Source organism: Lissotriton helveticus, chromosome 5_1 (assembly GCF_964261635.1).
Source record: "Lissotriton helveticus chromosome 5_1, aLisHel1.1, whole genome shotgun sequence".
Taxonomy (NCBI): Eukaryota; Metazoa; Chordata; class Amphibia; order Caudata; family Salamandridae; genus Lissotriton; species Lissotriton helveticus.
In genome coordinates, this window is record NC_136065.1 from 2,111,628,180 (window position 1) to 2,111,654,612 (window position 26,433).

At 50.2% G+C, this 26,433-nt stretch overlaps 1 protein-coding gene across 3 annotated transcripts in view; it reads left to right on the plus strand.

The window, feature by feature from the left end:
* Positions 1–26,433, plus strand: part of TSC1 (TSC complex subunit 1) — a 206,047-nt gene that overhangs the window by 133,414 nt on the left and 46,200 nt on the right. For all 3 annotated transcript variants that reach the window (XM_078646165.1, XM_078646164.1, XM_078646166.1), the window contains exons 14-17: positions 3,068–3,650; positions 4,483–4,526; positions 4,712–4,878; positions 18,719–18,901. In XM_078646165.1, coding sequence (XP_078502291.1) covers positions 3,068–3,650; positions 4,483–4,526; positions 4,712–4,878; positions 18,719–18,901 — 977 coding nt within the window. The remainder of the gene's footprint in view (positions 1–3,067; positions 3,651–4,482; positions 4,527–4,711; positions 4,879–18,718; positions 18,902–26,433) is intronic.

A 26,433-nucleotide genomic window follows, 5' to 3' on the forward strand; every position in this document is an offset into this window, starting at 1 on the left:
AAGGGAGTTACACGCCAAGATAACCCCTGCTCACCCTCTAGGTAACGTGGCGCGAGCAGCAAGGCTAAACTCGGAGGCGATGTGAGTTAAGTATTTGCGCACGCACCCCAGCAACAACACCCAAAGGCCCACCACAAAGGAAACTCCACACAAGGTTATATAAAAATAGCCTTTGTATTACACCAAAACACATTAGATAAAAACACACACTTTACAATGTGCCAGAGGCACGGGCAGAATTTACAGGGGATATGTACAAGACAGGGCCACCAGGACCACTGTCAGGAATCAGCACTTTTAGAAGTAACCCTTTTAGAAATAGCACTTAGAACATAGCATAGAAAAGGTAAAATCACTGTAGTACACAACCAGTAACTACTGGTAACCAGGACCTCACTAGTACCACCTGCACTAGGAGAAAAGCAACCACCTAAGTATCACAATACCTGTAGGGGTGTAAGGACAAGGCACATGACGTATAAAAACACATTCAGAGGTGCAGCAAAAGAACAATTGCGCCAAACTCACATAAGTCACCACCTGTGACTGTCCATAGGCCAACTGGCCTTGTTGGGGCTAGGACCCCCTGTGTCCCAGTGTCAGGGTCCTAAACGTAGCAGTTGCCCACAAAGTGCTGGGCAACTGGTGCAGACAAGGGGGAGGGCCAACGCTGGAGCCTCGCAGGCTCTGGCCACAAGAAATGCCCTCTTAGAGCCTCTCTGGACTTTCAAAACAAATACAATGCCCCCTGAGCCCTCGTGGGCTCTGCACACAAAATGGCCCCCACCGTTGGAGTCCCCCTCCTGAAGACTCGAAGTAACTTGGGGCACCTAAAGCCTCTCCGGGCTCGTGAAATGCTTGCCCCCCTGAGCCTCTCGGGGGCTCTAAACAAGCAATGTGGGCGGTGAGCCTCTCAGGGCTCAACAAATATGCCCCCAGGAGCCTCGGGGCTCCAAACAGAATGCGGCAATTACCCCCGACGTCTGAGTCCCCCTCGGGGGACTCAAGATTCACTTTGGCCCAGGAGCCTCTCAGGGCTCACAACAAAGACCTGGCTGGAGGGGAGAGGGCGGGCACCGACAGCGTGTCCCGACGCCCTCCTCCCTTCACTCGTTCTCCCGGCCCCCACTCACCGGCTCTCGGCAGCTGCCGGTCATCTCCTTTTTCACCGGCGGCCACACGGGGCTTCAAGGCTCTCCTCTCTCTCGTCCTGCAGGGGGCGGGACTTCCGGGGCCTGCTCCTGACGCACTCCTAGGCTTCCCCAGACCGGGGGAAGCGGAAGGGAGACTCGCCGGTCCCGTCCTCGTCCGGGCGTCTTCTCTGGTCTTGCCTGGCTTCCTGCCTCGGGTGTCCGCCAATGACAGTGCGGCCCCGGGCAGGGAGGCGGGCACTTCCGGGTCACACTTGGCAGCGGCCCAGCAACGTTTTCAAAACACTCCGGGCTGCGGCGGTGAACCCTCTAATTTTAAATATAAGGCGAGGTGGGCTCTCGCTATGGGGGGCACCAACAAAATTGCGGCAAGGTCCCTGGCGAGGTGGGCACTCGCCAGGGGCTTCAAAATCGGCAAATTAGACGGGCCAATGCCGGGTGGGCACTGGCTGTGCAGAAAGCGCTCCCAAGCGCTAGCAGCTAATTACAGCGCTCTTAAGCGCTAGGGGCAGCCACAGCCCTGGGGCAAGGAGAAAGGCACAGCAGAAGGTCCTGGGCATGCAGGGCCCAGGGGCCAGCGCACAGGGCAGGAGACAGCCCCCATGGCGGTCCCTCCTGGGCCCCACCAGCAGCAGCCCCCTCCTATCAGGATCCTGGAAGAGAACATTTTTCAAGAGGTCACAGCCTCTTTTTATAAAGACAAATCCTTTGTCTTTGGGCAGGGTGGGGGCAGAACCAGTCGCAGCTGGTCTGTGAGCACTGTTGATGGGCTCAACCACCCTCTCTATTCACTGGCAGGGCTTGGGTCATCAGTCACACCACAGGGGGGCGGAGCCAGCATTGTCTGGGATAACCCCAGCCTCATTCAGGACACAGGTACACTCCTCCCCAGCCATCAGCATGCTAATCTCCCACTCACCACCGGGCAGACCCATCCAGACTTCCTGGAGCCTGGCATGCCAGCCAGCTCCAGCCAATCACACTCCAGCACCCTCACAGCACACGTACATCAATGTCTAGAAGTGGCACTTCCCCACTAGACACATTCATGCCGCATACATCATTTCGCAGCATTCAATCACACGAGTCCACACATACCAGACTCGAGCCTTTACACCCCACGCATCAGGAACTACCAGGGACACATACATTCCCCATGCATTCCTATGGGAGGGCAGGCCTATCTCCCACACGCACTCAGGGAGCGCAAGCACTTTACACTGCGCCACAGTGCGCAAAGACCAGACATCACTAAACTTCAAGGCAAAAAGTTCAGGGGTGAACCTGCCAGAAAGGGCCAAGTCCAACATATCTCATAACATTGAAAGGTTTTGGAAGTTTTGTAGGTATTGCTGACCACTCCATCAGCTCGTAACTTATCTTGTCCTCAGAAGTTTGTGTTAATACAAGCAGCAAGAGTAGGCTAGGCAGGGACATTTCACATCCAAAGCAGCAGATGCTTTCAGCAGTAAATGCATTTCTGTGGCTCTTCTGAACTCGTTGTGGTATGCCAGTCCCCATGACTCCCAAGCTAGCCAATCACAAAAGTAATAATGTTAAATACTCTGTTGTTGATGTCCATGAGGGGGCTGACTCCCTGGTCCTAGCTTTAGTTAGAACCCTTTGCCTGATTTTTCCATTTCAGAGCCAAAGACGGTTGCACCTATTGTAAGCCATTGTATTCAGCGGCCTGGCCCAGTTCTTTTTCCAGGTAACCCCCAGTCCTCCTCCCTCCTCTACACTTGAACCCTCACGCTTCTGGTATTTGGTCTAGCACACATTAGTGGTGAGGAAGCACACTGGTGGTGAGGAGCACAGGGCTTCAACATTAGAACTGTGGGGATTTTTTATTTATTTGTTGTGAATATTCTCTACTCAAACCCTTTGTTTTCTTTTTTATAATCTATTTGACCCAGCTGCCATATTCCAGGAGTTGTCTGAGATCACAACCGCTGACCGGGATCCTCTGGTGCGCCCCGGAGGCTTTGATTCTCCCTTCTACCGTTCCAGCGAAAGCCTTGCAGGCTCTCAGAAGAAAGCCTTGTCCTCAGCCAACAGTGGGCAAGGAGCCCACCAGAGCTTCTGTCACTCCTCTTCTGCTGCGGATAAACTGGGGCAAGATGGCTGGTATGAGGGAACGAAACAGGCATTCACACCCATTGAAAGACCCAGCGGAGGCCCAAGGCTCCCCGAACCCGAGGAGAACCATGATGTACAAGAAACCTCCAGCAGCATTGTCACACCCAGCCCTTGCAAAGGTCAGGCGCAGAGGAGGGCGGGCTTCCCCAGCAACAAGCAACTCTCTTACGAGCACCTCTTCGAGCTGGCCTTACCCAAAGCAGCTAACCTCTTCATCTGCAAGAAGTCCGAAGAGCTGTTCCGGAAAGTGAAGGGAAATGTGGAGGAGATGGAAGAAGGTAGCACCTCTCTGTCCCCTGCAGAGGTGCTGGACCGGCTCATTCAGTTTGGAGCAGATGCTCATACGAAGGAGCTCAACAAGTAAGCTGGGGCAAGACCGGTCCTTCTTTTCTGGGCTGGGCTTGAGTTGGGAATTAGACTGGGGATGGTTTCCAATGTGGTATTGCATTTGTGGTTCGGTTTTTGTACTAATGAGAAGGTGAAGTTAAGTGCACATAATCTGTTACTAATCAGGGTTACAGATTGTACTTGTGGGCCCCTCATTTGGGTTGTGTTTACATTGTCCCTTACTGAAAAATAGTTCTTGAGCTTCTTTGAGTGAAGAGCAAGAATAGTGAGTACAAGACTTACCTCTGCCTTACGGAAATTGAGGTGACGTGGTGTGTATGTCAAACTCCAATAGAAAGCATTTGTTGCTGCTTTGGCGATGAAGCATATAGTGCTCTCCTAAATCTAGGTTGGGCTTTGCGCTTTCCTCACACCAAGGCTAGACTTAACAGACTACACCAGATCATCTTTGAGAGGCGAGTGACGCACATTGATCTGGTGATATTGGAACCCCCGGGTGCTCAAGGGTCAGCATTGATGTCATGCTCTGCTGCATAAATGGTTCAGGACACAAACCGAAAGGAAATTACCTTTGTACAAATGGGACAGAAGTTAAAAAAGATTTGCCCCTCCCGAAGTGTAATTGGATAGAGGCATGATGGGCTCAACCTTCACTGTAAATGGCTATCAAACTTCCACTGCGAGGGAATTTACAGGTTTCTGGGGGAGAGGGATGAAGGCCTTAAAAGATGGTGGGCGGTAGTGTCTGTAGTAGTGACTTGTACCTTAAGTGTTTTTATTTTTTTACTTTGTCATTTGAACCGTAGCCTGAAACAGGCTGGTTTACTGTCCTCCTTGTTTGCAGGCTCCCTCTTCCAAGCAAAGCAGCAGACTGGACTCATTTTGGTGGTAAGTTGCTCGAAGTAACCTTTGGCAGGGGAGGTTCTTCTCTCTATAAATGCCAAATCTGCATCAATGTTGGGTCATCACGAGTTTGGTAATCTGTAGTATTCTAAATGAGTGCAGTACAATGCTCCTTTTGCTAACCCACGCTTATGGTTTCAAATTATTATCATACATTGTCTTGGCTGCAGGATCTCCCCCATCTGACGAGATCCACACCCTGCGAAACCAGCTGATACTGTTGCACAACCAGCTGCTGTATGAGCGCTTTAAGAGGCAGCAGCACGCATTGCGCAACCGCCGGCTACTGCGAAAAGTCATCAAGGTGACTGCGCTGGAGGAGCAGAGTGCTGCCATGGTGAGTGGAAGGCGTGTGATAGCTGTTATGACTCAACTCTTGGCCTTTGCATTCTAGGATTGAATGGATAACTGTAGGGCTCTTGTAAGTGACGCACAGAACATTAAAACGCTATGTTCGAGGCATATGAGCTGCAGATTGCACACTGTGCAAAGATCGCCACCTAGTGTTGGGCCCGGATGTTTGCAGCTTGTTGTTGTCCTGAAAGTTCTTTGGAAGTCACGAGATGGGTGACTCCTCCTCAGGACCACAGATGGGCATCGGCTCCATCCCCAGATAGTTTTTTTTTCCGCCATCGGGCTCGTATGCGTTTCCTGCGCTCCGGTTTGGAACCGAATTTCCTTCGGCATGCAATCCTCACCCAGTTCGACGGTATTGTTTCGATCGCGATCCACATCAACGCGATTCTCTACCACTTCGAAGTCTTTGATTCCGGTCATCGACGAAGGCCTTCGGGCCTACCTAGGCCTCACTTTCTGGCTCATGGAAAGGACCCCATTCAAAAAGTGTCCTCAATGTGGGTCGAAGTTTCCCCACACCGACCTACATGAGGTGTGCAACCTTTGCCTTTCACTGGAGCACGAGGCCAAAGACTGTTCGGCATGTGCCTCATTCCGCCCCAAGAAGACCATTTGGGACCGATGAGCTCGAACAACGATGGCTCGCTCGTCAACTTCCATCCCGGACGACATCTTCGAAGAGGGCGTCGACGTGCCAGAACACCAGCACGCTGAGGAGAGTATCGGATCCTCAGATGCCGAAGACTCCGACGTCGAGGAAGTCACTCCAGCTCAACAGGTTGTTAGTAAGACCGTCGACCCCACCCCTTCCTCGACGCCATCAAAAAAGGCTTCGGTCACACCCTCACCTTCGGGCTCGGGTGCACACCGACAGACTGTTACCAACGCCCCGCCTTCGGGCCCGGCAAAGAAGCCCATTAAGCCTTCAGGCAGTTCGAGCTCGAGCCAGCCTATGTCCTGTGCCGATCCAGTACCAACACCGAAGAAAAAGCCATCGTCCTCTTCCATGTCGGCCGTTGCTTCGACACCCAAGCACACGGCGCCAAACACTGGCAGCGGTTCATCGATGCCGAAATCGCACTCGAAACAGAGTAAAAAATCAACCCAAAGCCCCAGATTCACACTCATCGGAGCTGAAAAAACTCTCGGAATCGAAAAAACAGGTTCCTGTAAAAGACACTTCAAAAGGGCACACTCCTAAGCTAACTACTGACTCAGTGCCTAAAAGACCTACAGAGCCAAAAATGTAAACGCCAAAGGATCTACCCTGCTCGCAGCAGCTTTTTACACCGGATCCACAGCAAAACACTCTTGTAAAGGATCCTAAGAATGGACAATTGACTCTCCGCTCCAAGAAGAGATCACTTGAGGCGCCAGCACCACCTCCCCCTGCAATGAAGAGACATTGCAACCTCTCCATTAAGGGTCCCTTCTCCACCACCTCCCCATACTGTTCCTCCTCCAACACCACCTCCACCACATCATTCACCTACACCATCTCCTAATCCAGACGATGATGTACACACAGATTCTGACTATGAAGGTGGGAGTGCACATTACCCAGCACAGACTAATAGTCCCCCCTCAGTCACCGAACCCATGGGATGATTACAACACCCCTGATGTGCCTTACGTCCCACAAGACGATGTATACCCTTCCAGACCTTCACCACCAGAGGACACCATAGGTTTTAACCTACTAGTCCAAAGGGCTGCACAATATCATGGAGTGGACTTACACACAAATGCAGTGGAGGAAGACTTCCTATTAGACACTTTTGACAACACACAAAGGTCTACTGCCATTTTAACAATGCTTAAGGGCGTCATCAAGCACGCAACAGAGGTTTTTAAAGACCCCGTCAGAGCTAGGGTCCTCAATCCTCGCATTGAGAAAAAATATAAAGCTGCCCCTGCAGACCCAGTTTACATTAAAGGCTCAGCACAATTGGATTCTTTAGTGCTGTCCAACGCACGTAAACGTGCTAATTCCATAACAGGTGAAGCCTCATCACCTGACAAAGAATAAAAGCTCCTTGACGACTCTGGCAAAAGAATTGCAGCACAAGCAGCTAACATATGGCGCATTGCCAATACCCAAGTGTTGCTGGCAAGATATGACAGGGCACATTATGATGAACTAGAGTCCATAATGCAGCACCTACCAGACAAATCTAAAAACAGAGCTAACAAACTTATACAAGAAGGTAAAAATATTACTAATACCTCCATTCGTGGTGCCTTGAAGGCCGCAGATACCGCCTCAAGGGCAATCAATACCAGCACCTTATTACGTAGACATGCCTGGCTACGTATTTCCAGTTTTAAACCGGAGGTACAAAACTCCATCCTTAATCAGCCATTTGATGAGACATACTTATTTGGTCCAAATGTTAACGTGTCTTTAGGAAAAATGAAAAAAGACACCGACACCCCAAAATCTATGGGAGCCTTGCAGCAGCAAGCTCCCAGACGTTCGTTTCGTCGCTCATCATACAGAGGCAACACAAGAGGCTACTCCTCAGAAAGTCCCTCCTCTTCCTATAAGACCCCTGGCCAATCCACATTCACTAAGGGCTACCAGAGAGGGGGTTACAGGGGTAGCAACAACCAAGGCAGAGGCAAGAACAACACCTCCCGCTCTGCCTCTACCCCAGCCAATGACTTTCCTCCCCTTCTCCCCCAACATTCCACTCCTGTTGGGGGAAGACTCCAACAATTCCTGCCTGCCTGGATCGACATCACATCAGACAGGTGGGTGCAACAAATTATTCACTCAGGTTACTGTCTAGAACTAATATCTACCCCCCCAAACATACCACCCAAAGAGCGTCCAATGTCACAAGAACATCTGTCACTGTTAAAGAAAAAAGTAGCATCTCTGCTAGAAAAAAGTGCAATAGAACTAGTTCCTCTGCACCAACAAAACAAAGGGGTTTACTCTCTACTTTCTAGAGCCAAAGAAGGACAGCTTTCTAAGGCCTATTTTAGATCTCAGACCGCTAAACATATACATACAGTCAGACCATTTTCACATGGTCACACTCCAGCAAGTCCTACCTCTCGTCACATGACGACTTCTTGGCTACTCTAGGCCTCAAGGACGCATACTTCCACATTCCCATTCACAAAGCTCACAGGAAGTATCTCAGATTTGTAATAGACGGGCAGCACTACCAATTCAAAGTACTCCCATTCGGAGTCACAACAGCACCAAGGGTGTTCACCAAGTGCTTGGCAGTGGTGGCAGCGCATCTACGAAGACAGCACATCCATGTCTTCCCGTACCTCGACGACTGGCTCATAAAAGCCAGCTCACACAATCAATGTGTAAAACACACTCATCCCACCATCCAGCTGCTCCACAACTTGGGGTTCACAATAAACCACACCAAGTCTCATCTACAGCCATCCAAAATACAACAGTACCTGGGTGCCACAATAAACAACTCAACATCACTAGCTTATCCCACTCCAGCAAGGATAGCCAGCATGCAAACTCTCCTAACAAAGTTTCAGCTACAACACTCCCTCCCAGCACGAGTGTTCATGCAACTCATAGGAATGATGGCCTCTTGCATTTTCATAGTACCCCATGCAAGACTTTAAATGCGTCCGCTACAAGAGTGCTTATCACTTCAATGGAGCCAGGCTCAAGGTCACTTAACAGACCTAGTGTTGGTAGACGGTTGGACTCATTGCCCTCTGCAGTGGTGGAACACCAAAAGCCTTTCCAAGGGACGACCGCTCCTAGAGCCAGTTCCCCAGATAATCTTAACTGCGGCTGGGGAGCCCACCTGCTGCAACACACCATGCAAGGCAGGTGGACACCGCAACAAAAAGTTCGAGGCATGTGGGCTGCTGAATTCATATCTATAGCATAGATCGCCGCCTAGTGTTGGGTCTGGATGATTGCACATTGTTGTCCTGGAAGAGTCTTCGAAGTATCACAAGATAGGTGGCTCCTCCCCTGGACTACAGTGCGCATGGGCATCGACTCCATCCTCAGATTGTTTTTTTCCGCCATTGGGTTCGGATGTCCTTTCGTTATATCCAGTCGGAATCGACTTAAAGAACTTTTCGAGGCCATAAGGCCTTTTTCTATACGTCGGTATTGTTTGTGTTCGGTGCCCGGTTCGGTGCCGAGTCGGTTTTCCAGGGAGTCGTGTGACTCTTGAGTGATCGAGGCCCAGTCGACGCAGCAAGACCATCGACGACGCGACATGGAACAGAGCCCGTTCAAGAAGTGTCCCGTGTGTGGATCTAAGTACCCACACATCGACGTCCACCCGGTGTGCAACAAGTGCCTGTCGCCGGACCACAATGAAGCAAGCTGCATGGCTTGTTCGAAGTTTTGCTCGACGAAGACTCTTCGGCTTCGGCGCGTGGCGCGTATGGCGGCCCGGCAGTCGGCCCCGGCACCGGTGGACATCTTCGAAGACGAAGAAGCAGGCGAACAAGAGGTTCGAATGCAGATTTCGCCTCCAACGGTAGACGTCGAATGCGGATACGACGCGGATGTCGAAGGCCTCGATATTGAAGAAGTCGTCCAAGAGGTAGGAGACGACGATGAGGCCTATGGGGCCATGGAAGATAGCTCAGAGGAAGAGCTATGCCCCGTTCGAACATTAACCAAGGCTCAGGTCGAGGTATCGCCACTCGGCCTTACCCAAGACCCTATACCAGCGTCCACGGCCCCGCCTTCAGGCCCGGCTAAGGACACTTTGGCGGAGCCGCCATTGTCGAAACTGAAACCATCGGTGTCGACGACAACAACAAAAATGGCCGAGGCCCAATTGAAACCGAAGACGTCTGCTCCCCCATCGATGCAGTCTTCTTCCGAGGTGTCGAAGCGGTCGGCGCCGACGAAAGCTGTCGACACGGTCAAGGTGACGAAAGGGGTCAAGGTCGTCGAGCCGAAGCCAAAGAAGGCCGCCGACTCGGAGCCCAGAAAGACCGTCGAGCCGAAGCCAAAGAAGGCCGTCGAGCCGACATCAAGCAAGGGCGTCGAACCGAAGACCGGGACCCCGACGCCAGTGGTCAAGGCTGCCGATCCGAAGCCGTCGCCGGCCGCATCTACAGCCAAGGCCAAGGATCGTGGCGCGCCTAAGCAGGATGCTCCGGCGCCTCGCTCCGAGAAGCAAAAGTCAACGCCGCTCGGGTCTTCCCCTGCGGGTGGACAGAAGTCAACTGTCGGGTTGACGAAGCCGTCCGCTTCATTTACAAAGCAGGTCTCGGACTCCCTCAAGCGAATTAGAGACCAGGCTTCATCGTCGGATCCGAAAACGCCTTCCGCCTCGAAGACCGTTGGCTCGACGCCGCAAACTTCGACGCCGATCCTCTTCACGTTGCCGCCGAAGGTGGCACCGAAGGCCTTCGCACCACGTTCGGTGCCCAAAGACTCTGGGGTATCGAAGCCAACTCACCCGCCTGGGAGTATGCTGCCTCAACCACACTTGCTAGAGGAGCAGACAGAACATTTTATCGATGCCGACACCGGAAAGCTAACGCTTTACAAAAGGAAAGTCACGGCAACGCAGCCTTTGGAGTCGTATACCATTCCTCTAAAGCGCAAACGGCCTGCTCAAGATTCCATGGTCTTGGTCGAACCACTTGTTCCACAGTCCCACAGAATTGCGACACCCTCACCCACTTATTCTGAGGGAGAGGATGCAGGAGAGCAGGAAGATGAATATAACTTCCCAGCCAACACAGAGCCTGATGAGCAACAGGACTCCTGGATAGGGGCTGGTGACCAAGGGGATCAGCACACAGTCCATGACCTTCAAGTGTACAATGTTAAGACTTCTCCCACATAGGATTCTGCGGCATTCAATGCCTTAATTGAAAGAGCAGCCAAAAACCACGATGTGGAGCTACATGCTGACCCTGTGGATGTGGACTTCCTATTTGACACTTTTTCAACAGCGGAAAAGACTGTCAAGACTCTTCCTATGCTGAAGGGGGTCCTTAAACATGCTGCGGAAATCTTTAAGGTACCTACACGGTCCAGGGTGGTCAACCCTAGAATCGAGGAGAAATACAGAGCGGCACCTGGCGATCCTACCTATATCAAGGGCCAGTTGCCATTGGACTCTTTGGTGGTTTCCAATGCCCGCAAGAAGGCGAATTCGCAGACCACCGGTGATGCTCCTCCCCCGGACAAAGAGTCAAAGGTGCTGGAGGCATCTGGAAAGAGAGTGGCAGCTCAAGCGGCCAATATCTGGCGTATATCAAACACGCAGGCGCTCTTGGCACGTTACGACAGGGCACACTACGACACACTAGAGACCCTATTACAACATCTACCAGACCAATATAAAGAGGCAGGGGAGATGCTTATCCAAGAAGGGAAGCTCATCACTAACGCTTCCATTAAGTGCGCCGTAGACGTTGCGGACACTGCCGCCAGAGCAATAAATACCAGTGTAATGCTTAGACGGCAAGCATGGCTCAGAATATCAGGTTTTAAACCAGAAATCCAAACCACCATCCTTAACCAGCCGGTGAACCCTGACAGGTTATTTGGTCCAGAGGTGGATACCAACCTAGAAAAGATTAAGAAAGATACTGAGACTGCCAAGTCCATGGGAGCTCTCCAATCCCAACAGTTTCGAGGAAACACTTTTCGTCGCTCAGGCAATCGAGGTGTTAACAGAGGACAGATGTCACAGCAGACACAGTTCAATAAAGGTGGGGCGCAATCCTCGTACACTGAGCAAAGTAGAGGAGGATATCGGGGCAACAGCACCATGGGCAGAGGCAGAGGCAACAACAACTCCCGTTCCTCTGCCACCAACAAACAGTGACTCTCTGTCACTGCCCCCCGACCATCCAACACCTGTCGGGGGGATACTCCAGCAGTTCCTGCCAGTCTGGAAATCCATCACCACAGACAGGTGGATCAGGAAACTTATCCAGTTCGGCTATTGTTTGGAGCTAACATCCACTCCGCCCAACATACCACCAAAGCACCGTCCTATGTCAGCAGAGCATTTGCACTTATTGCAGCAGGAGGTACTTGTCATGCTGCACAAAGGGGCAATCGAGCTCGTGCCAGTGGAAGAAGAAGGCACAGGAGTGTATTCCCTGTACTTCTTAATCCTGAAGAAGGACGGGTCCCTCAGACCCATACTGGACCTGAGGCCCCTAAACCGGTACATTCTCTCAGAACACTTCCACATGCTAACACTGCAGCAGGTTCTTCCATTGTTAAATCAGGGAGACTTCCTCGCAACCTTGGATCTCAAGGATGCTTACTTTCACATCCCACTCCATCCATCCCACAGGAAATACCTCAGGTTCACCATCCAGAACAGGCATTACCAATTCAAGGTCCTTCCTTTCGGGGTGACCACAGCCCCCAGAGTGTTCACGAAATGTCTGGCAACGGTAGCGGCGCACCTCAGGAGACAAAACGTCCACGTCTATCCTTATCTGGACGACTGGCTGGTTCCAGCAAAGTCGGCCCAGCAGTGCGCCGCAGACATGTCCCACACCATTCATCTACTTCACGGTCTGGGCTTCTCACTAAACTATCGGAAGTCGCACCTTCAGCCAGCACATGTGCGGCAGTATCTGGGCGTGACGATAGATACTCTGGCAGCCACGGCCCAGCCGAATTCAGTGAGGATCGACAACATCCTCTCGCTCACCCAAAGGTTCAGACCGCAACACTCGCTTCCAGCAAGAGTGTTCATGCAGTTGATAGGCATGATGGCCTCCTGCATCTTCATAGTCCCGCACGCCAGGTTGCATATGCGTCCGCTCCAAGAATGCTTGGCACATCAGTGGACTCGGGCTCAAGGACAGTTGAACGACCTAGTGTTGGTGACCGGTCGGGCATACAGCTCTCTGCATTGGTGGAATCCACACAACCTTTGCAAGGGCCGACTGTTCCAGGAGCCTGTGCCACAGATTATCCTAACGACGGACGCATCTCTCCAGGGATGGGGTGCTCATGTGCTCCACTACACGGTGCAGGGACTATGGACAACGCAACAAAAGAAGATGCACATCAACTACCTAGAACTGATGACAATCTTCATGGCACTCAAGTCCTTCAGAGTACATCTGTGCAACAAAGTCGTGTTGATCCGGACGGACAACATGACCGCCATGTACTACATTCAAAAGCAGGGAGGAACGCACTCTCCACAGTTGTCTCATCTGGCTCAGAGCATGTGGAAGTGGGCCATTCAGAGGAACATCTTCCTCATGGCGGAACACCTCCCGGGCAAGGACAATCAGATGGCGGATCTGCTCAGCAGGTACAGCCACCAGATGCACGAGTGGGAGTTACATTCATCAGTACTCCGCCCGTACTTCCAGCAGTGGGGTCATCCAGAGATAGACCTGTTTGCCACAAGGGAAAACGCAAAATGCCAAACCTTTGCCGCCAGGTTCCCTCACCCACAGTCGCAGGGCAATGCGATATGGATGAACTGGTCAGGCAAATTTGCGTACGCTTTTCCCCCAGCACCTCTCATTCCGCTGGTGGCAAGAAAGCTAAAGCATCACTCGATGACGCTCATCCTGGTCACTCCAACGTGGGCACGCCAACCATGGTACACCACGTTTCTAGAACTCTCCGTGGTACCGCATCAAAGGCTGCACCTCACACCCAGACTCTTGACGCAGAACCATGGCGACATTCAGCATCCAGATCCGCAACAGCTCAATCTGGCGATCTGGCTCCTGAGGTCTTAGAGTTTGGCTACCTTAATTTGCCTCCTGAATGCATGGACATCATCCGGGAGGCAAGAAAGCCCACTACCAGAGCTTGCTATGCAGCAAAATGGAAGCGGTTTGTCATTTACTGTACTGAACACTATCAACCCGCTAGATGCATCCATTCCTAATATCATCTGCTATTTGTTACATCTTTACAAATGCAATCTAGCATATGCTTCCATTCGGATACACTTATCCGCCATAGCGGCTTATCTTCAAAATCGGCAGCATCTCTCTGTTTTCAGGGTGCCTGCCATTAAAGCTTTTCTAGATGGGCTGAAGCGGGTCATCCCTCCCAGGGCCCCACCAGCTCCTGTGTGGAACCTCAATGTGGTCCTCACCAGATTGATGGGCCCACCTTTTGAGCCTCTCCATTCATGTGAGATTCAATTCTTAACATGGAAAGTGGCTTTTCTCATTGCCATCCCATCTCTACGGCGTGTTAGTGAGCTACAGGCGCTCACAGTACAGGAGCCATTTATCCAAATTCATTCAAACAGGGTGGTGCTGCGCACTAACCCTAAGTTTCTTCCTAAAGTGGTGTTGCAGTTTCATGTTAATCAAACCATCGAACTGCCCGCATTCTTTCAGAACCCTGAGACAGTAGCAGAAAGAATGCTCCACACACTTGATGTCAAGAGAGCGTTAATGTACTACATTGACAGAACTAAAGACTTTAGAAAAACACAACAGCTTTTTGTTGCCTTCTCAGCCCAGCACAAAGGCAACCCCATTTCCAAAGCAGGTATAGCCAGGTGGATCGTTAAGTGTATTCAGATTTGCTATCACAAGGCTAAGCGCACTTTAAACGGTCCCCCCCAGAGCCCACTACACATGCAAGTTTGGGGGCCTCCATGGCTTCCCTTGGTAATATCCCTTTGGAAGATATTTGTAGAGCAGCCACATGGTCTACACCACATACCTTTACCAAACATTACTGTGTAGACGTGCACTCCAAGCAGCAGGCAGCTGTAGGGCAGGCTGTTCTTAAGACACTATTTCAGACTTCTGCAGCTGGCACAGGCGGCCGCCGTTAATGGAGGGACTGCTATGTATTCTATGCTATAGATATGAATTCAGCAGCCCACATGCCTCGAACTGAATATGCTACTTACCAGTATGCATCTGTTCTTGGCATGTAGGGCTGCTGACATTCATATCGCCCGCCCTCCTCCCCGGCGCCTGTAGCGGCTGCAGACATTTTACACTTACTATTAGCATGGCCATCGCTTACACTGTTACACTCCATCTTCGCCACAATGGCTAAAAACAATCTGAGGATGGAGTCGATGCCCATGCGCACTGTAGTCCAGGGGAGGAGCCACCTATCTCGTGATACTTCGAAGACTCTTCCAGGACAACAATGTGCAATCATCCGGACCCAACACTAGGCGGCGATCTATGCTATAGATATGAATGTCAGCAGCCCTACATGCCAAGAACAGATGCATACTGGTAAGTAGCATATTCATTACTCCACATCAATCATCTGGAGTTACTAGCAGTATTCCTAGCACTAAAAGCCTTCCAAAAGCAAAAGGCAAACAAAGCTGTATTAGTCCGCATAGACAACATGACAGCAATGTATTACATACAGAAGCAAGGAGGCACGCACTCCCTGCAACTATCTCAACTAGCACATGAGCTATGGAGGTGGGCTATACCTCGGAACATATTCCTTCAAGCCCAACATGTCCCAGGAGTACAAAATACTATAGTGGAATAGGAACTTCATATGCAAGTTCTTCAGCCATTCTTTCAGATGTGGGGACAACGTCAGATAGACCTGTTTGCCACCCACAAAAACGCAAAATGCCCAATCTTCGCCGCCAGATATCCACACCCACTATCCAAAGGCAATGCGATATGGATGAATTGGTCAAACAGATTTGCGTACGCTTTTCCACCTCTACCACTCATGCCACTAGTAGTACGCAAACTAAAGCAGCATTCTCTGACCCTCATCCTAGTTGCTCCAACGTGGGCAAGACCACCGTGGTATGCCACACTGCTACAACTGTCTGTAGTATCACACCAAAAATTACACCTGTCTCCACACCTCTTAACACAGAACCATGGAGAGATCAGACACCCGGACCCAGCTCAGCTCAACCTTGCGATCTGGGTCCGGGTCTGGATCTGGAACGTCATTAAAGAGGCTAGATGTCCTACCACTAGGCCATGTTACGCGGCCAAGTGGAAACGATTTGTGATATATTGTCACAACAACAATATTAATCCCTTAGATGTGTCGATTCAACACATCATAGGTTACTTATTGCATCTTCAAAGATGTAACTTAGCCTATACGTCTATTAGACTACATCTTGCTGAAATAGCAGCATATCTGCAAAACAGACAGCATCTATCTCTGTTCAGAGTGCCTGCCATTAAAGCCTTTATGGAAGGCCTTAAAATAATAATTCCTCCCTGAGTACCACCTTCACCTGTATGGAATTTAAACGTTGTTCTCACACGGCTAATGGGGCCTCCCTTCCAACCCCTACACAAATGTGTATTACAATTTTTAACATGGAAAGTTGCGTTCCTAGTAGCTATTACTTCTCTACGCAGGGTTAGTGAACTACAAGCACTAACCATTCAAGAACCCTTTTTACAAATGCATCAAAATAAGGTCGTTCTGCGTACTAATCCAAAATTCCTGCCTAAAGTCATTTCTCCATTCCATCTCAATCAATCTGTGTAACTGCCCGTTTTCTTCTCGCAACCACAGTGAGTAGCAGAAAGAGCTCTTCACACATTAGATGTCAAAAGAGCGTTGCTATACTACATAGAAAGGACACAACCCTTTCGTGAGACAAAACCACTTTTTGTGTCTTTCTAACCACCACACAAGGGTAATCCCATTTCATAATCTGGGATAGTTAGATGGATTGTCAAATGCATACAGATTTGCTACCACAAAGCTAAACGTACGTTATCTGTTCCCCCTAAAGCCCACTCTACCAGAAAGATAGGGGCTTCAAAGGCATTTTTAGGGAACCTTCCCCTAGATTACATCTGCAGAGCAGCTACATGGTCTACACCGCACACATTCACAAAACACTATTGTGTAGATGTGCAAACAAAACAACAAGCTAATGTGGGCCAGGCTGTTCTCAAAACATTATTCCAAACTACTGCAACAGATAGGGGTGGACGCCGCTAAGAGTGGGTACTGCTATACAATCTATGCAATCTATACAATATATGCAATCTGCTGCTCATATGCCTCGAACGGAAAATGCTACTTACCAGTATGCATCTGTTCTTGGCATGTGGAGCTGCAGAGTTGCACATGCCCACCCGCCTCCCCGGCTACCCTTGTCTGTTCCAGTATTATCTTAATTAGATACGAATTACATGGGCATCCTTCCTTTTCTTGCAAAGCTCCATCATTTCACTAATGGCGAAAAACAATCTGGGGATGGAGCCGATGACCATGCGCAATGTGGTCCTAAAGAGGAGTCGCCTATCTCGTGACTTCCAAAGAACTTTCAGGACAACAACAAACTGCAAACATCCGGGCCCAACACTAGGTGGCGATCTATGCATAGTGTACAACTCTGCAGCTCTACATGCCAAGAACAGAGGCATACTGGTAAGTAGCATTTTCCTTCTGTAGCCTAAAGGCTTGTTTGATAGGAGTGTGAAGTATGTCTATCGAACAGACTTATGTATTTATTTATTTATTAGAAAGTTTTGTATAGCGCGAACGTGAGCCTTGGGTATCAGAGCACTTCACATATACAGGTACAATACAATAGGTGGGTTAGGGATACATCTTGCATATCACAACCATTCAGAGAACGAGGTAGGTAAGTTTAAGGTTATGTAGTAAAATGATTAATACTGATATGTGGTGGGTTAGTGTAGGATTGTAATGAGTTTTCTCATAACAATGTACAATGGCGCAGTGAATTAAACTACAACTTGCCATCGGCAAGTGCATATTCCAATATAGTTTCAGCCGGTGTCTGTCTTCAAGGTTATCATATATGATATTCTATTTGCCTACAGTACTGTAAATTGAAGTACAATAACAAAAGGACCAATAGTCTTTATCTGTGCCTTTCTCCTCCCGATTCTGGATAAGTATAACGCCTCTAGTTATTCCCACTGCAATTAGAGACTTTCTCTTTACTTCCCTTTGTTGTTCTGTTTTGGCACAACAGTGTCGTGGCGGCGGTGATGTCTCTTCTCATCTACATGAGGAACTTACTCATTAGGAAAATTTTTGCTTCCCTCTTAAATGTTGCTGTGTTCGTAATTTTCCTAACATTTGGAGGGAGTGCGTTCCAGATTCTAGGAGCTGCCCCTGAAAAAGCTCTGTCGTATGTTTTCTTCTTCCGGAAGATGGGTGGTCTCCGCAGCAGTTCCTTGGCACTCCTGACTGGTCTGCCTCCTCCTGATAACTCTATTTTCTGAGCCAGTTATCTTGGTGTTTTGTAGTGAAGCACTTTGTGGGTGATACATGCCATTTTAAGTTGGATTCTCGCTTCGTATGGTAGCCAATTTAGAGCTTTCAGGTGTGGCGTGACATGATCGAATTTCCTAGATCCAGTGATGAGCCTTGCAGCAGTATTGAGACATGCTTTTAGCGGTGCCGTGTACATTTTTGGTAGACCTGCTATGGTAGTGCAACCATATTCAATCCTTGAGATAACTAAGGCTTGTACTGCCATTTTGAGATCTGCTGTAGAGATGAATGGTTTCACTTTCCTAAGATAGTTCAGGTGAAAGCGTGCATTTTTTGCCATAGATTTGATATGGGTTCTCATGTCAAGGTTCTTGTCTAATGTGATTCCTAATGATTTCACCGAGTCCACTAGAGTAGGACTTGCTGTGAGTGTGAAGCATGGGGAAGCAATCCGGCCCTTTGAAGTAAGGCAACATACAGAACATTGGCATAGTCAAGCTTGTAGCTCCATTTGTTGCTTGATTGTCGAGCGTGCTGTACAATGAAGTCAAATTATGTGTTTTCCTCTGTTTTCTCTGATTAGTGGGACGATTTTACACATGTTCACTTGTTTTGAGAACCAGAGTTCAATTGTGTGAAGTTACACACTGTGCCTCTTGCATTGCAGAAAGATCAGCTCAGGCTTCAGGATGCTGACATTCAGTGTCTGAAAGGAAGTCTGAATATGGAGCAGACACGGTACCAGCACCTTGAGGAGGATCGCATGTCTGTGGTGACGCAGCTCCAGGGGCAAGTGCGACAGCTGCAGCAGGACAGGGACCAATTCTTCAACCTTACACAGGAGCTGCAGGTGAGCTTGAATGGTACAGCGGTTATTTGTCCATGATGCAGAGAGACCCAGTAGATGCTTGGTATGTATATGTACGTATGTGAGCCTCTTTTTGAAGGAATTTAGATACCTGCCATGTGTTCGGTGTGGTAGTGTATGCTCTTCAGTCACTTTTGTAAGTATACTCGAATACTTGTATGCCTGAAAAACTATAAGCGTAAGAATGAAAAGTAATTCAACACTAAACGTTGCTGAGTGGGGAATGCCCTTGGGGCACTGAGCATGTGGAGGATGGCTGTAGAGAACCTGGGATAACTCGGCAGCCAGTAGAGGGTTGGGGGGCTACTTTAGACATCTTAGCGATTGGGTGAAGGCGAATTGATACGGCTGCTGTATACACCGTAGGCTGACTTCTCTCCTCTCATACCCTCCTATACCGCTTCTTCTGATATATGAACGCATGGGATGGCCCCGCTGGCCTGGACACGGAGTTCATATTAGTTTGCATTGCCTCCTTTCTATGCTTCACCAAGAACATACAACTAAGAAAGAAAACCACTGACCAGTTGACATGGTATCCACATGTTGAGAGCCAGCCAAATAACCATGGAATGTGATGAGAGGTAGTACTGCATGTCGGTTGTGTAATGGCCAGGCACTTCTATTTATGTATGTCCTGGAGACTTCACCCCCTTCATCGGCCTGCGAAGAACAGCATCTAGATCACTGTCTGAGGCATAGATTTAGAGAATGGTGTACTTGCACCATATGCTTCTGTAGATCACATTCTATGTACTTCCCGGTCATCTAGTGTTGGGCACAGATACTGCAAGATTTGTCCTCGAAGATGATTTAGTTATGTTCCACAAAACCCACAATGCACCAGGACATAGATTCTATATTAGAATGTTTTTTTCCCCGCCATGAGATTCAAATGTGTTGAGTGCCCCAGGACCATCATGCTGCAGAAGACGAGAACTTTGGCATTGAGACACCGGAACAAAATAACTTCCACATGTGAGGATCTTCGTTTGACCATTAGCTGCTTCAAAACAGTCGTCTGCTTCAGAGCTGTGTTGGATGAAGAAGCCCGGTTTTTATATATGAGAATAACTTGTGCTGGGGAAAGGCATGAAGAAGACTCCATTTAATGTTTGCCCCAGTTGTATTCCAGAAGGCAGAACAGCATGGGGGCTGTAACCACTATCCTCCAAGAAGCTACCACAAGTGTAATTGTTTCCAAATTGTAAGCCATTTAACTATCTAGCACCAAATATATAGATGATGGGCATATAATAGGATGCAGTGCATAGGCACTCCCAAGCTGCAGCTCGGACAGGGTGTCCAAGGGGTTACTCTGGTGGGAGGCTGGGAATTCAGGTACTCCGAAGACCCCTTTGGGAGAACGGAGTCAGGAATAGGTGCCCTTTAGCAACTCTGAGTTTCAGAGGTAACTAATTTGCAATGACCAGGTTAAAACCCAGATCCAGGACAAAGACCAGCGTTTTGCAAACACCACACACTGAGGACTCCCCTGGGGATCGAATGGAGTCCCTGGCACCAGAGCACAAACCTGCCTTGAAAAAGGAATGCCTTAGGCCCAAAACCTTCTGTAAATAGTCCAAAAAAGGTGTCTGGGCCTAGTGTCCCCGAAGTCCCAATGCCTCAACAGACACTTCCAGCACAAAAGACTCCTTGATCTCCTGAGCCTAAGCTTCGGCACACTCTATGCAGCCTGTCTTGGAACCAAGACTTCTTTCGAAGAAACCCTAGAGGCTAGCAACAAAATCTACCACTATGTTCACTACATACAGAATGAATCCGGGTCTGAATACAGATTCAGACCAGGACCCCACTGAAAACCAAACAAGGCGATATTAAGACCCTGTGCCTGCCAGTGATGGGGACGGCCCTTTGCACGATTGTGATGTGGCCCCTCCAGACATCCAGTCTTTGGAGCCATACCCCATAAAGCCTTCTTCACCTGACTAGATGCTGTTATCCAGTGGGTATCAAACCATTAATAGGTTAAACTCCATTTTAAGGAAGAGGGTTTACTTGTCAAGATGCTTTCAGGAAACCGCACTTTCTGTCCAATACCTGCCTACGCTTAAAAAGCACATTGAAGTGGTCAGCCAAAACTTCAAATATCTAATGAAGACGTGTTGTTACACCCGGGTTGGAAAAGAAATACAAGACTGCCAGCAAGAGCCCATCCAAATTCACAGGCATGTTCACCTGTCTCACTTGTCGTACACACATCGCACAATGGTGTTCCTTCTCCCCACAGGATACGCCTCTGCCCAATAGGGAGAGTAGAAAATCGATGCCACAGCTAAGCGGGTAGTCATGTACAACAACTTTAAAATTACAGTATCTGAAAGAAACACATTAGTGATAGATTCCTTACCTTAGAATTACCCCCAGGCGTCAGACTGGATCCGGAAAGTTTTCCTCCTCAGTTCCCCTGCGCGTCGTAAGGTGGCGCTGTGCGGCTCCACGTCCGCCATTGGCTTTGTGGTCGCTGAGATGACGTCGCGGCAGCTACTTAGACGTCGACTCGCATGCTGACGGCAGTTATTTCTTTTTCCGCACCAGCAAGCTCACATCCGGAGAGAGCGGTAACCCCAGTCACTTTTTGCCTGAGTTTTTTCGAGGCTTTTTGTCTCTACTTTTTGAGTCGATAGACTCCTGGTGCAGTAGGTATGCCCGGCTTCAAGACTTGCGAGGACTGTCATCGCATGATGTCGGTGACGGACCAGCACCATGTGTGTCTTTACTGCCTGGAGCGCAACCAAAACCCCAAGTCGTGCTCCGACTGCCGGGCCATGGCACCGAAGACTTTGCGGGAGCGGTCCCAGAAGTTGCAAGTAGTCCAGCAGTCTGCTCTGCGCCGCTCAAGGTCCCAGTCCCGTGGGAGGTCGAGGGACCGGTTGCAGAGCCGCCACCATCGTTCATCGGGATCAAAGTCTTCGCACTCAGGGTCAGGTATGATGAAGCATTCAAAGAAGTTGAAGAAGCGCCATCGCTCTCGGACTTCCCCTCGCCTGTCGCGGCTGAGGGTGCGGGTGGTGCCTTCCCCGCGGATCCCACGCAGCCGCCTGCCTGCCTAGCCGCCCTTCAGTCAGTCGACGACTCCAGTCCAGCTGCAGGAATTTCAGCCATGGCTCGCCTCTTTGGGCTGTCGGGCCCCGCCGGCCCGACTGGTGGGTCTAGCCCTTTATTGCTGGCGGATCTAGCTCCGGCATCGCTGTCGGCTCCAGCCCCGGCGCCGCATGGATCCCGGTTGGCGCTGGTTGACCTTTTGACACCGCCACTGACGTCTACCACACCGGCACCACCTCCAACGTTGCCTGGCCCACCGATGACGCCGCCCCCGGTTTCAGCCCCGATGTGGATATGGCGTCGGACCGGCGTCGCTCGATGCCGATGGGGGATTTCTATCCCTATGTCCGTCCTCCTCCTTATTTTCAGCCGGTTTATCAGCCTTCGGAGGAAGGGGAGAACTGGGAGGGGTCTGAGGACCCTCACATCACAATGTGAGTTTGGCTTCGACTGGGCAGAGGAGTTGGGGATGCCAGTGGTCTTGATACCTCTCCTGACCTTGGCATGCTGTCTCCTCCAAATGTGGCTACGGAGGAGGGTGCAAGTTATGCAGTGGTGTTGCATAGGGCGGCCGAGGCCTCCACCTTGAGCTCCCTACAGTGACTGTCAGGACTAACCTCCTGACTGAAGTGCTTCAGCCGGCAGCTACCTCTTTGGAGCCACTGCTGCCTTTTAACGGTGCACTTTCGGACGTTCTTTTGGGCACCTTGTCCAGGCCCAACACAGGAGCTCCTGTGGATAGGAACACGACCCACACCATCGCCCGGCCCCGGGCAACCCCCCCCCTTTCCTGTCCCAACACCCCACCCCTTTCCTGTCCCAACACCCCACCCCTTTCCTGTCCCAACACCCCACCCCTGAGAGCTTGGTTGTCTAAGCCTCTGCGTTCCAGAGCCCATTCCCTACCGCACCACCGGACAGGGAATCCAAGAAACGGGAGCATTTCAGTAAGAAGATTTTATCTTCCGCCAGTTCAGGGCTGCGGTCTGAACACCGCAAGCCTCTTAGCCCGTTATTACCACTCTGTGTGGGATACGGTGGCGCGCGTGCTGGCTCAATGTCCGAAGGAGGCCCGGACAGTGCTCTCTCAAGCTGTTGCTGAAGGCAGTGATGCAGCCAAGTTTACTATTCGTTGTGGCCTTGACACCGCTGACTTGCTGGGTAGGGCGATTTCCATGGCTGACTGAGGACAACTCAGCCTGGCTGAGGACAACTGGTTTTTCTGGGGATGTCCAGAACATTTTGATGGACATGCCGTTTGATGGCTATGGCCTTTTCGGTGACAAAGCAGATAGTGCGTTGGAGCGATTTATGGACTCGCGGGCTACGGCAAGTCCTTGGGCCTTTCCACCCCACGCCCTCCTCCGCCTTCTGCGCTTCGCTCCTTTCGTGACCACAGAAGGGGCGCCTGGCACGTTTGTTTCAGAGCCACAGGCCTATGCAGCAACAGTCTCGGTGCGGACGTGGGACCCGCCGAGCCGGGTCAGGGGGCCAGTGGGCGGGTCATTCCACCTCTACCCCAGCCACCTCTGCCTCCAATTTGGTTTTTCAGGCCCGTCAAACACCAGTTGGCGGCAGGATTCGCCATCACCTCCCCCACTGGCGCACCATCACTTCGGACAGGTGGGTTTTACAAATGGTCCAAAGGGGCTACTCCCTCCCCTTCAAGACTACCCCTCCAGCCATGCCACACCAGTACCACCCCCTGTTGGAGGATCACTTGGCACTTCATCAATAGGAAGTGGTGGCCCTCTTGGCCAAGGGGGCCATCGAGCACGTTCCTGCGCCAGAAGTAGGACATGGTTGTTACTCCCACCACTTTCTGGTTCACAAGAAGGACAATCGCTGCCTTCGGAACGAGAAGTTCAAGCTGTTAACTCTAGCTCAGGTCTTGTCTGCCCTAGAGACTGGACGGTAGCTTTGGACCTGCAGGATGCATATTTCCACATTCCCGTCCTGCCGGCCCACCAGCGTTACCTGCGGTTTACGGTAGGCCACGAGCACTTTCAGTTTACTGTGCTCCCCTTTGGCCTTACCAGTGTCCCTCGGGTGTTTACGGAAGTGATGGCGGTGGTCGCAGCACATCTGCACAGATCAGAGGTTCCAGTCTTCCCCTATCGCGACGACTTGCTGTTGAAGGCGGGCTCGCCCCGGACAGTCGTCTCCCACCTCCAGACTATGGCCGACCACCTGCATTTTCTGGGGTTTTCCATCAATGTGCCGAAGTCGCACCGGATTCCCTCTCAGAAGCTCCTTCATTGGAGCGTTTCTGGATACAATGCACTTTCTGGTCTATCCTGAATTTACCTTGTCTGCACTGAAGAGCGGGGGCGCTTAGGCGCATTGTGAAATTATATTCTTGCACAGCCTGGGCTCGATCTCACGACCTGCCCGCCCCGGTCCGACTCGGCAACCAGTGCCGTTGAGCGGAGGGCGGGTCAGGCAGAGCCAGGTCACTTCCGCCCACATCGAGCGGTTAGCGCTCTAGCTGAAGCACGCAGAGGGGTATTTAGGCAGCGAGGAGCAGGCGGCGAACCGCGGTAAGGAGGACGGTGGCAGAGTCCCCCCGATCCGCTGACGCTGAGCACTGTATGCTGCTGAATAGAGCATTTTAAATGTGATGACAGTAACTGTTTAATGCGATTTTAAATAGCGCCGTATTTTATCATTCACTGAATTTACCTTGTCTGCACTGAAGAGTGGGGGCGCTTAGGCGCATTGTGAAGTTATATTCTTGCACAGCCTGGGCTCGATCTCACGACCTGCCCGCCCCGGTCAGACTCGACAACCAGTGCCGTTGAGCGGAGGGCGGGTCAGGCAGAGCCAGGTCACTTCCGCCCACATCGAGCGGTTAGTGCTCTAGCTGAAGCACGCAGAGGGGTATTTAGCCCCCTCTTCGCAGTGAACGCGCAGCGGTCACGCGCAGCGAAGCGCTTGAGACGCGCCAGAGAGAAGCCCGTCTGTGCCCGTCCGTGCCCAGACGGGACCAGGGGCCATGGCAGTAACATCTAATGGACCTAAGGCACCCAGGCTGACCTACTCTTCTCAGGCTCTGATGCGTTTACGAAACAATCTACCCACACAATGTGAGGAAAAGCATCAGTGCCTATTGGAAGGGCCGTTTTCGTGCAGGATTAGTCAACACCAATTTTTAATAGTAAGAAATGCATGCCCTTTAAAACACATAAAACACAAACCTACTGTACTAATTCAGGGTGGGAAGAACCTGTTATGTAACATAAGGTCTTTAGCAAAGCATTATACTGAGGTCTGGGATCTTATTTCCACACACAAAGCCGATCTGTGTTTCCTTACTGAGACATGGCTCAAACCCCATACCATCCCGGCCATTACACTTGGTATCCCGGAAGGCTATAAAATCATTAGAATGGACAGGCCCAGGAAAGCCGGTGGGGGAATAGCAATTGTTCACAAAGATAATATCTCAGTCTCGGTGCTAGACCAATGGTGTAGTCCGGCCTTTGAAATGCTGGTTTTTAGGATTGGTCTGTCAGCCAAGCACAGTAGAAAGGGAGCTTTGATCTATCGTCCTCCAGGCCCCATAAAAGGTGCCTCTAAACAGTTGGTGGAAGCACTGGCCCCGCATGTTTGCCTAGATAAAGATTTTTTGTTGGTTGGTGATTTTAATATTCACAGTGAGATAGAAAATATTAGTGAGGCCCAATCCTTCTTGACTGATTTATCCTTAATAGGATTAAAACAGCGCAATAGTGGACCTACGCATGTGGCAGGTCACACTTTAGACTTGATTCTTTCAAATTTTTCTGGTATTGAATGCTCCATACCTAAACAGTGCAATTGGACAGATCATTTTGTGCTTGAGTTTTCGATGCCGGAGATGGTTACATGTTCAAATCTCCCTGTACAAATTCCGCTTAAACGAAGACAATGGCATAAATTAACTGATGAACATTTTAATAAAGCATATGTTCCTCCTTTTATTCTGGCTACTGATGATGTTAATACTGCACTTTCAAATCTGGACACAGCCATTAACATGGCGGTGCAGCAGATTGCCCCACTAAAAACATTTAAAAAGTGTCTGGCTAGAAAACAGGAGGTCTGGTTTTCGGAAGAACTGCGAAATCTCAAGCGCATAGCTAGGAAAGCTGAAAAGAGATGGAGAAAATCGCACTTGGAGGAAGACAAAATCAATTATTTTAAGGCTACAAACATCTATCATAAAGCCATTCGGTCTGCACGTAAGAACTATGTAACCTCGCAATTAGAGGCAGCAGGCAATAATTCGAAAGTACTCTTCCAGATTGTAAACACCTTTTTAAAACCTGTGGCATGCGAAAGTGCAGAGATGGCATCCCAACATCTTTGTGACAACATCTCGAGTTTCTTTACAAAAAAAATTGATGATATCTATGATAAGATTGAGGCACTTATCCCAGCCAGAACTAGCCAGGATGATCATATAC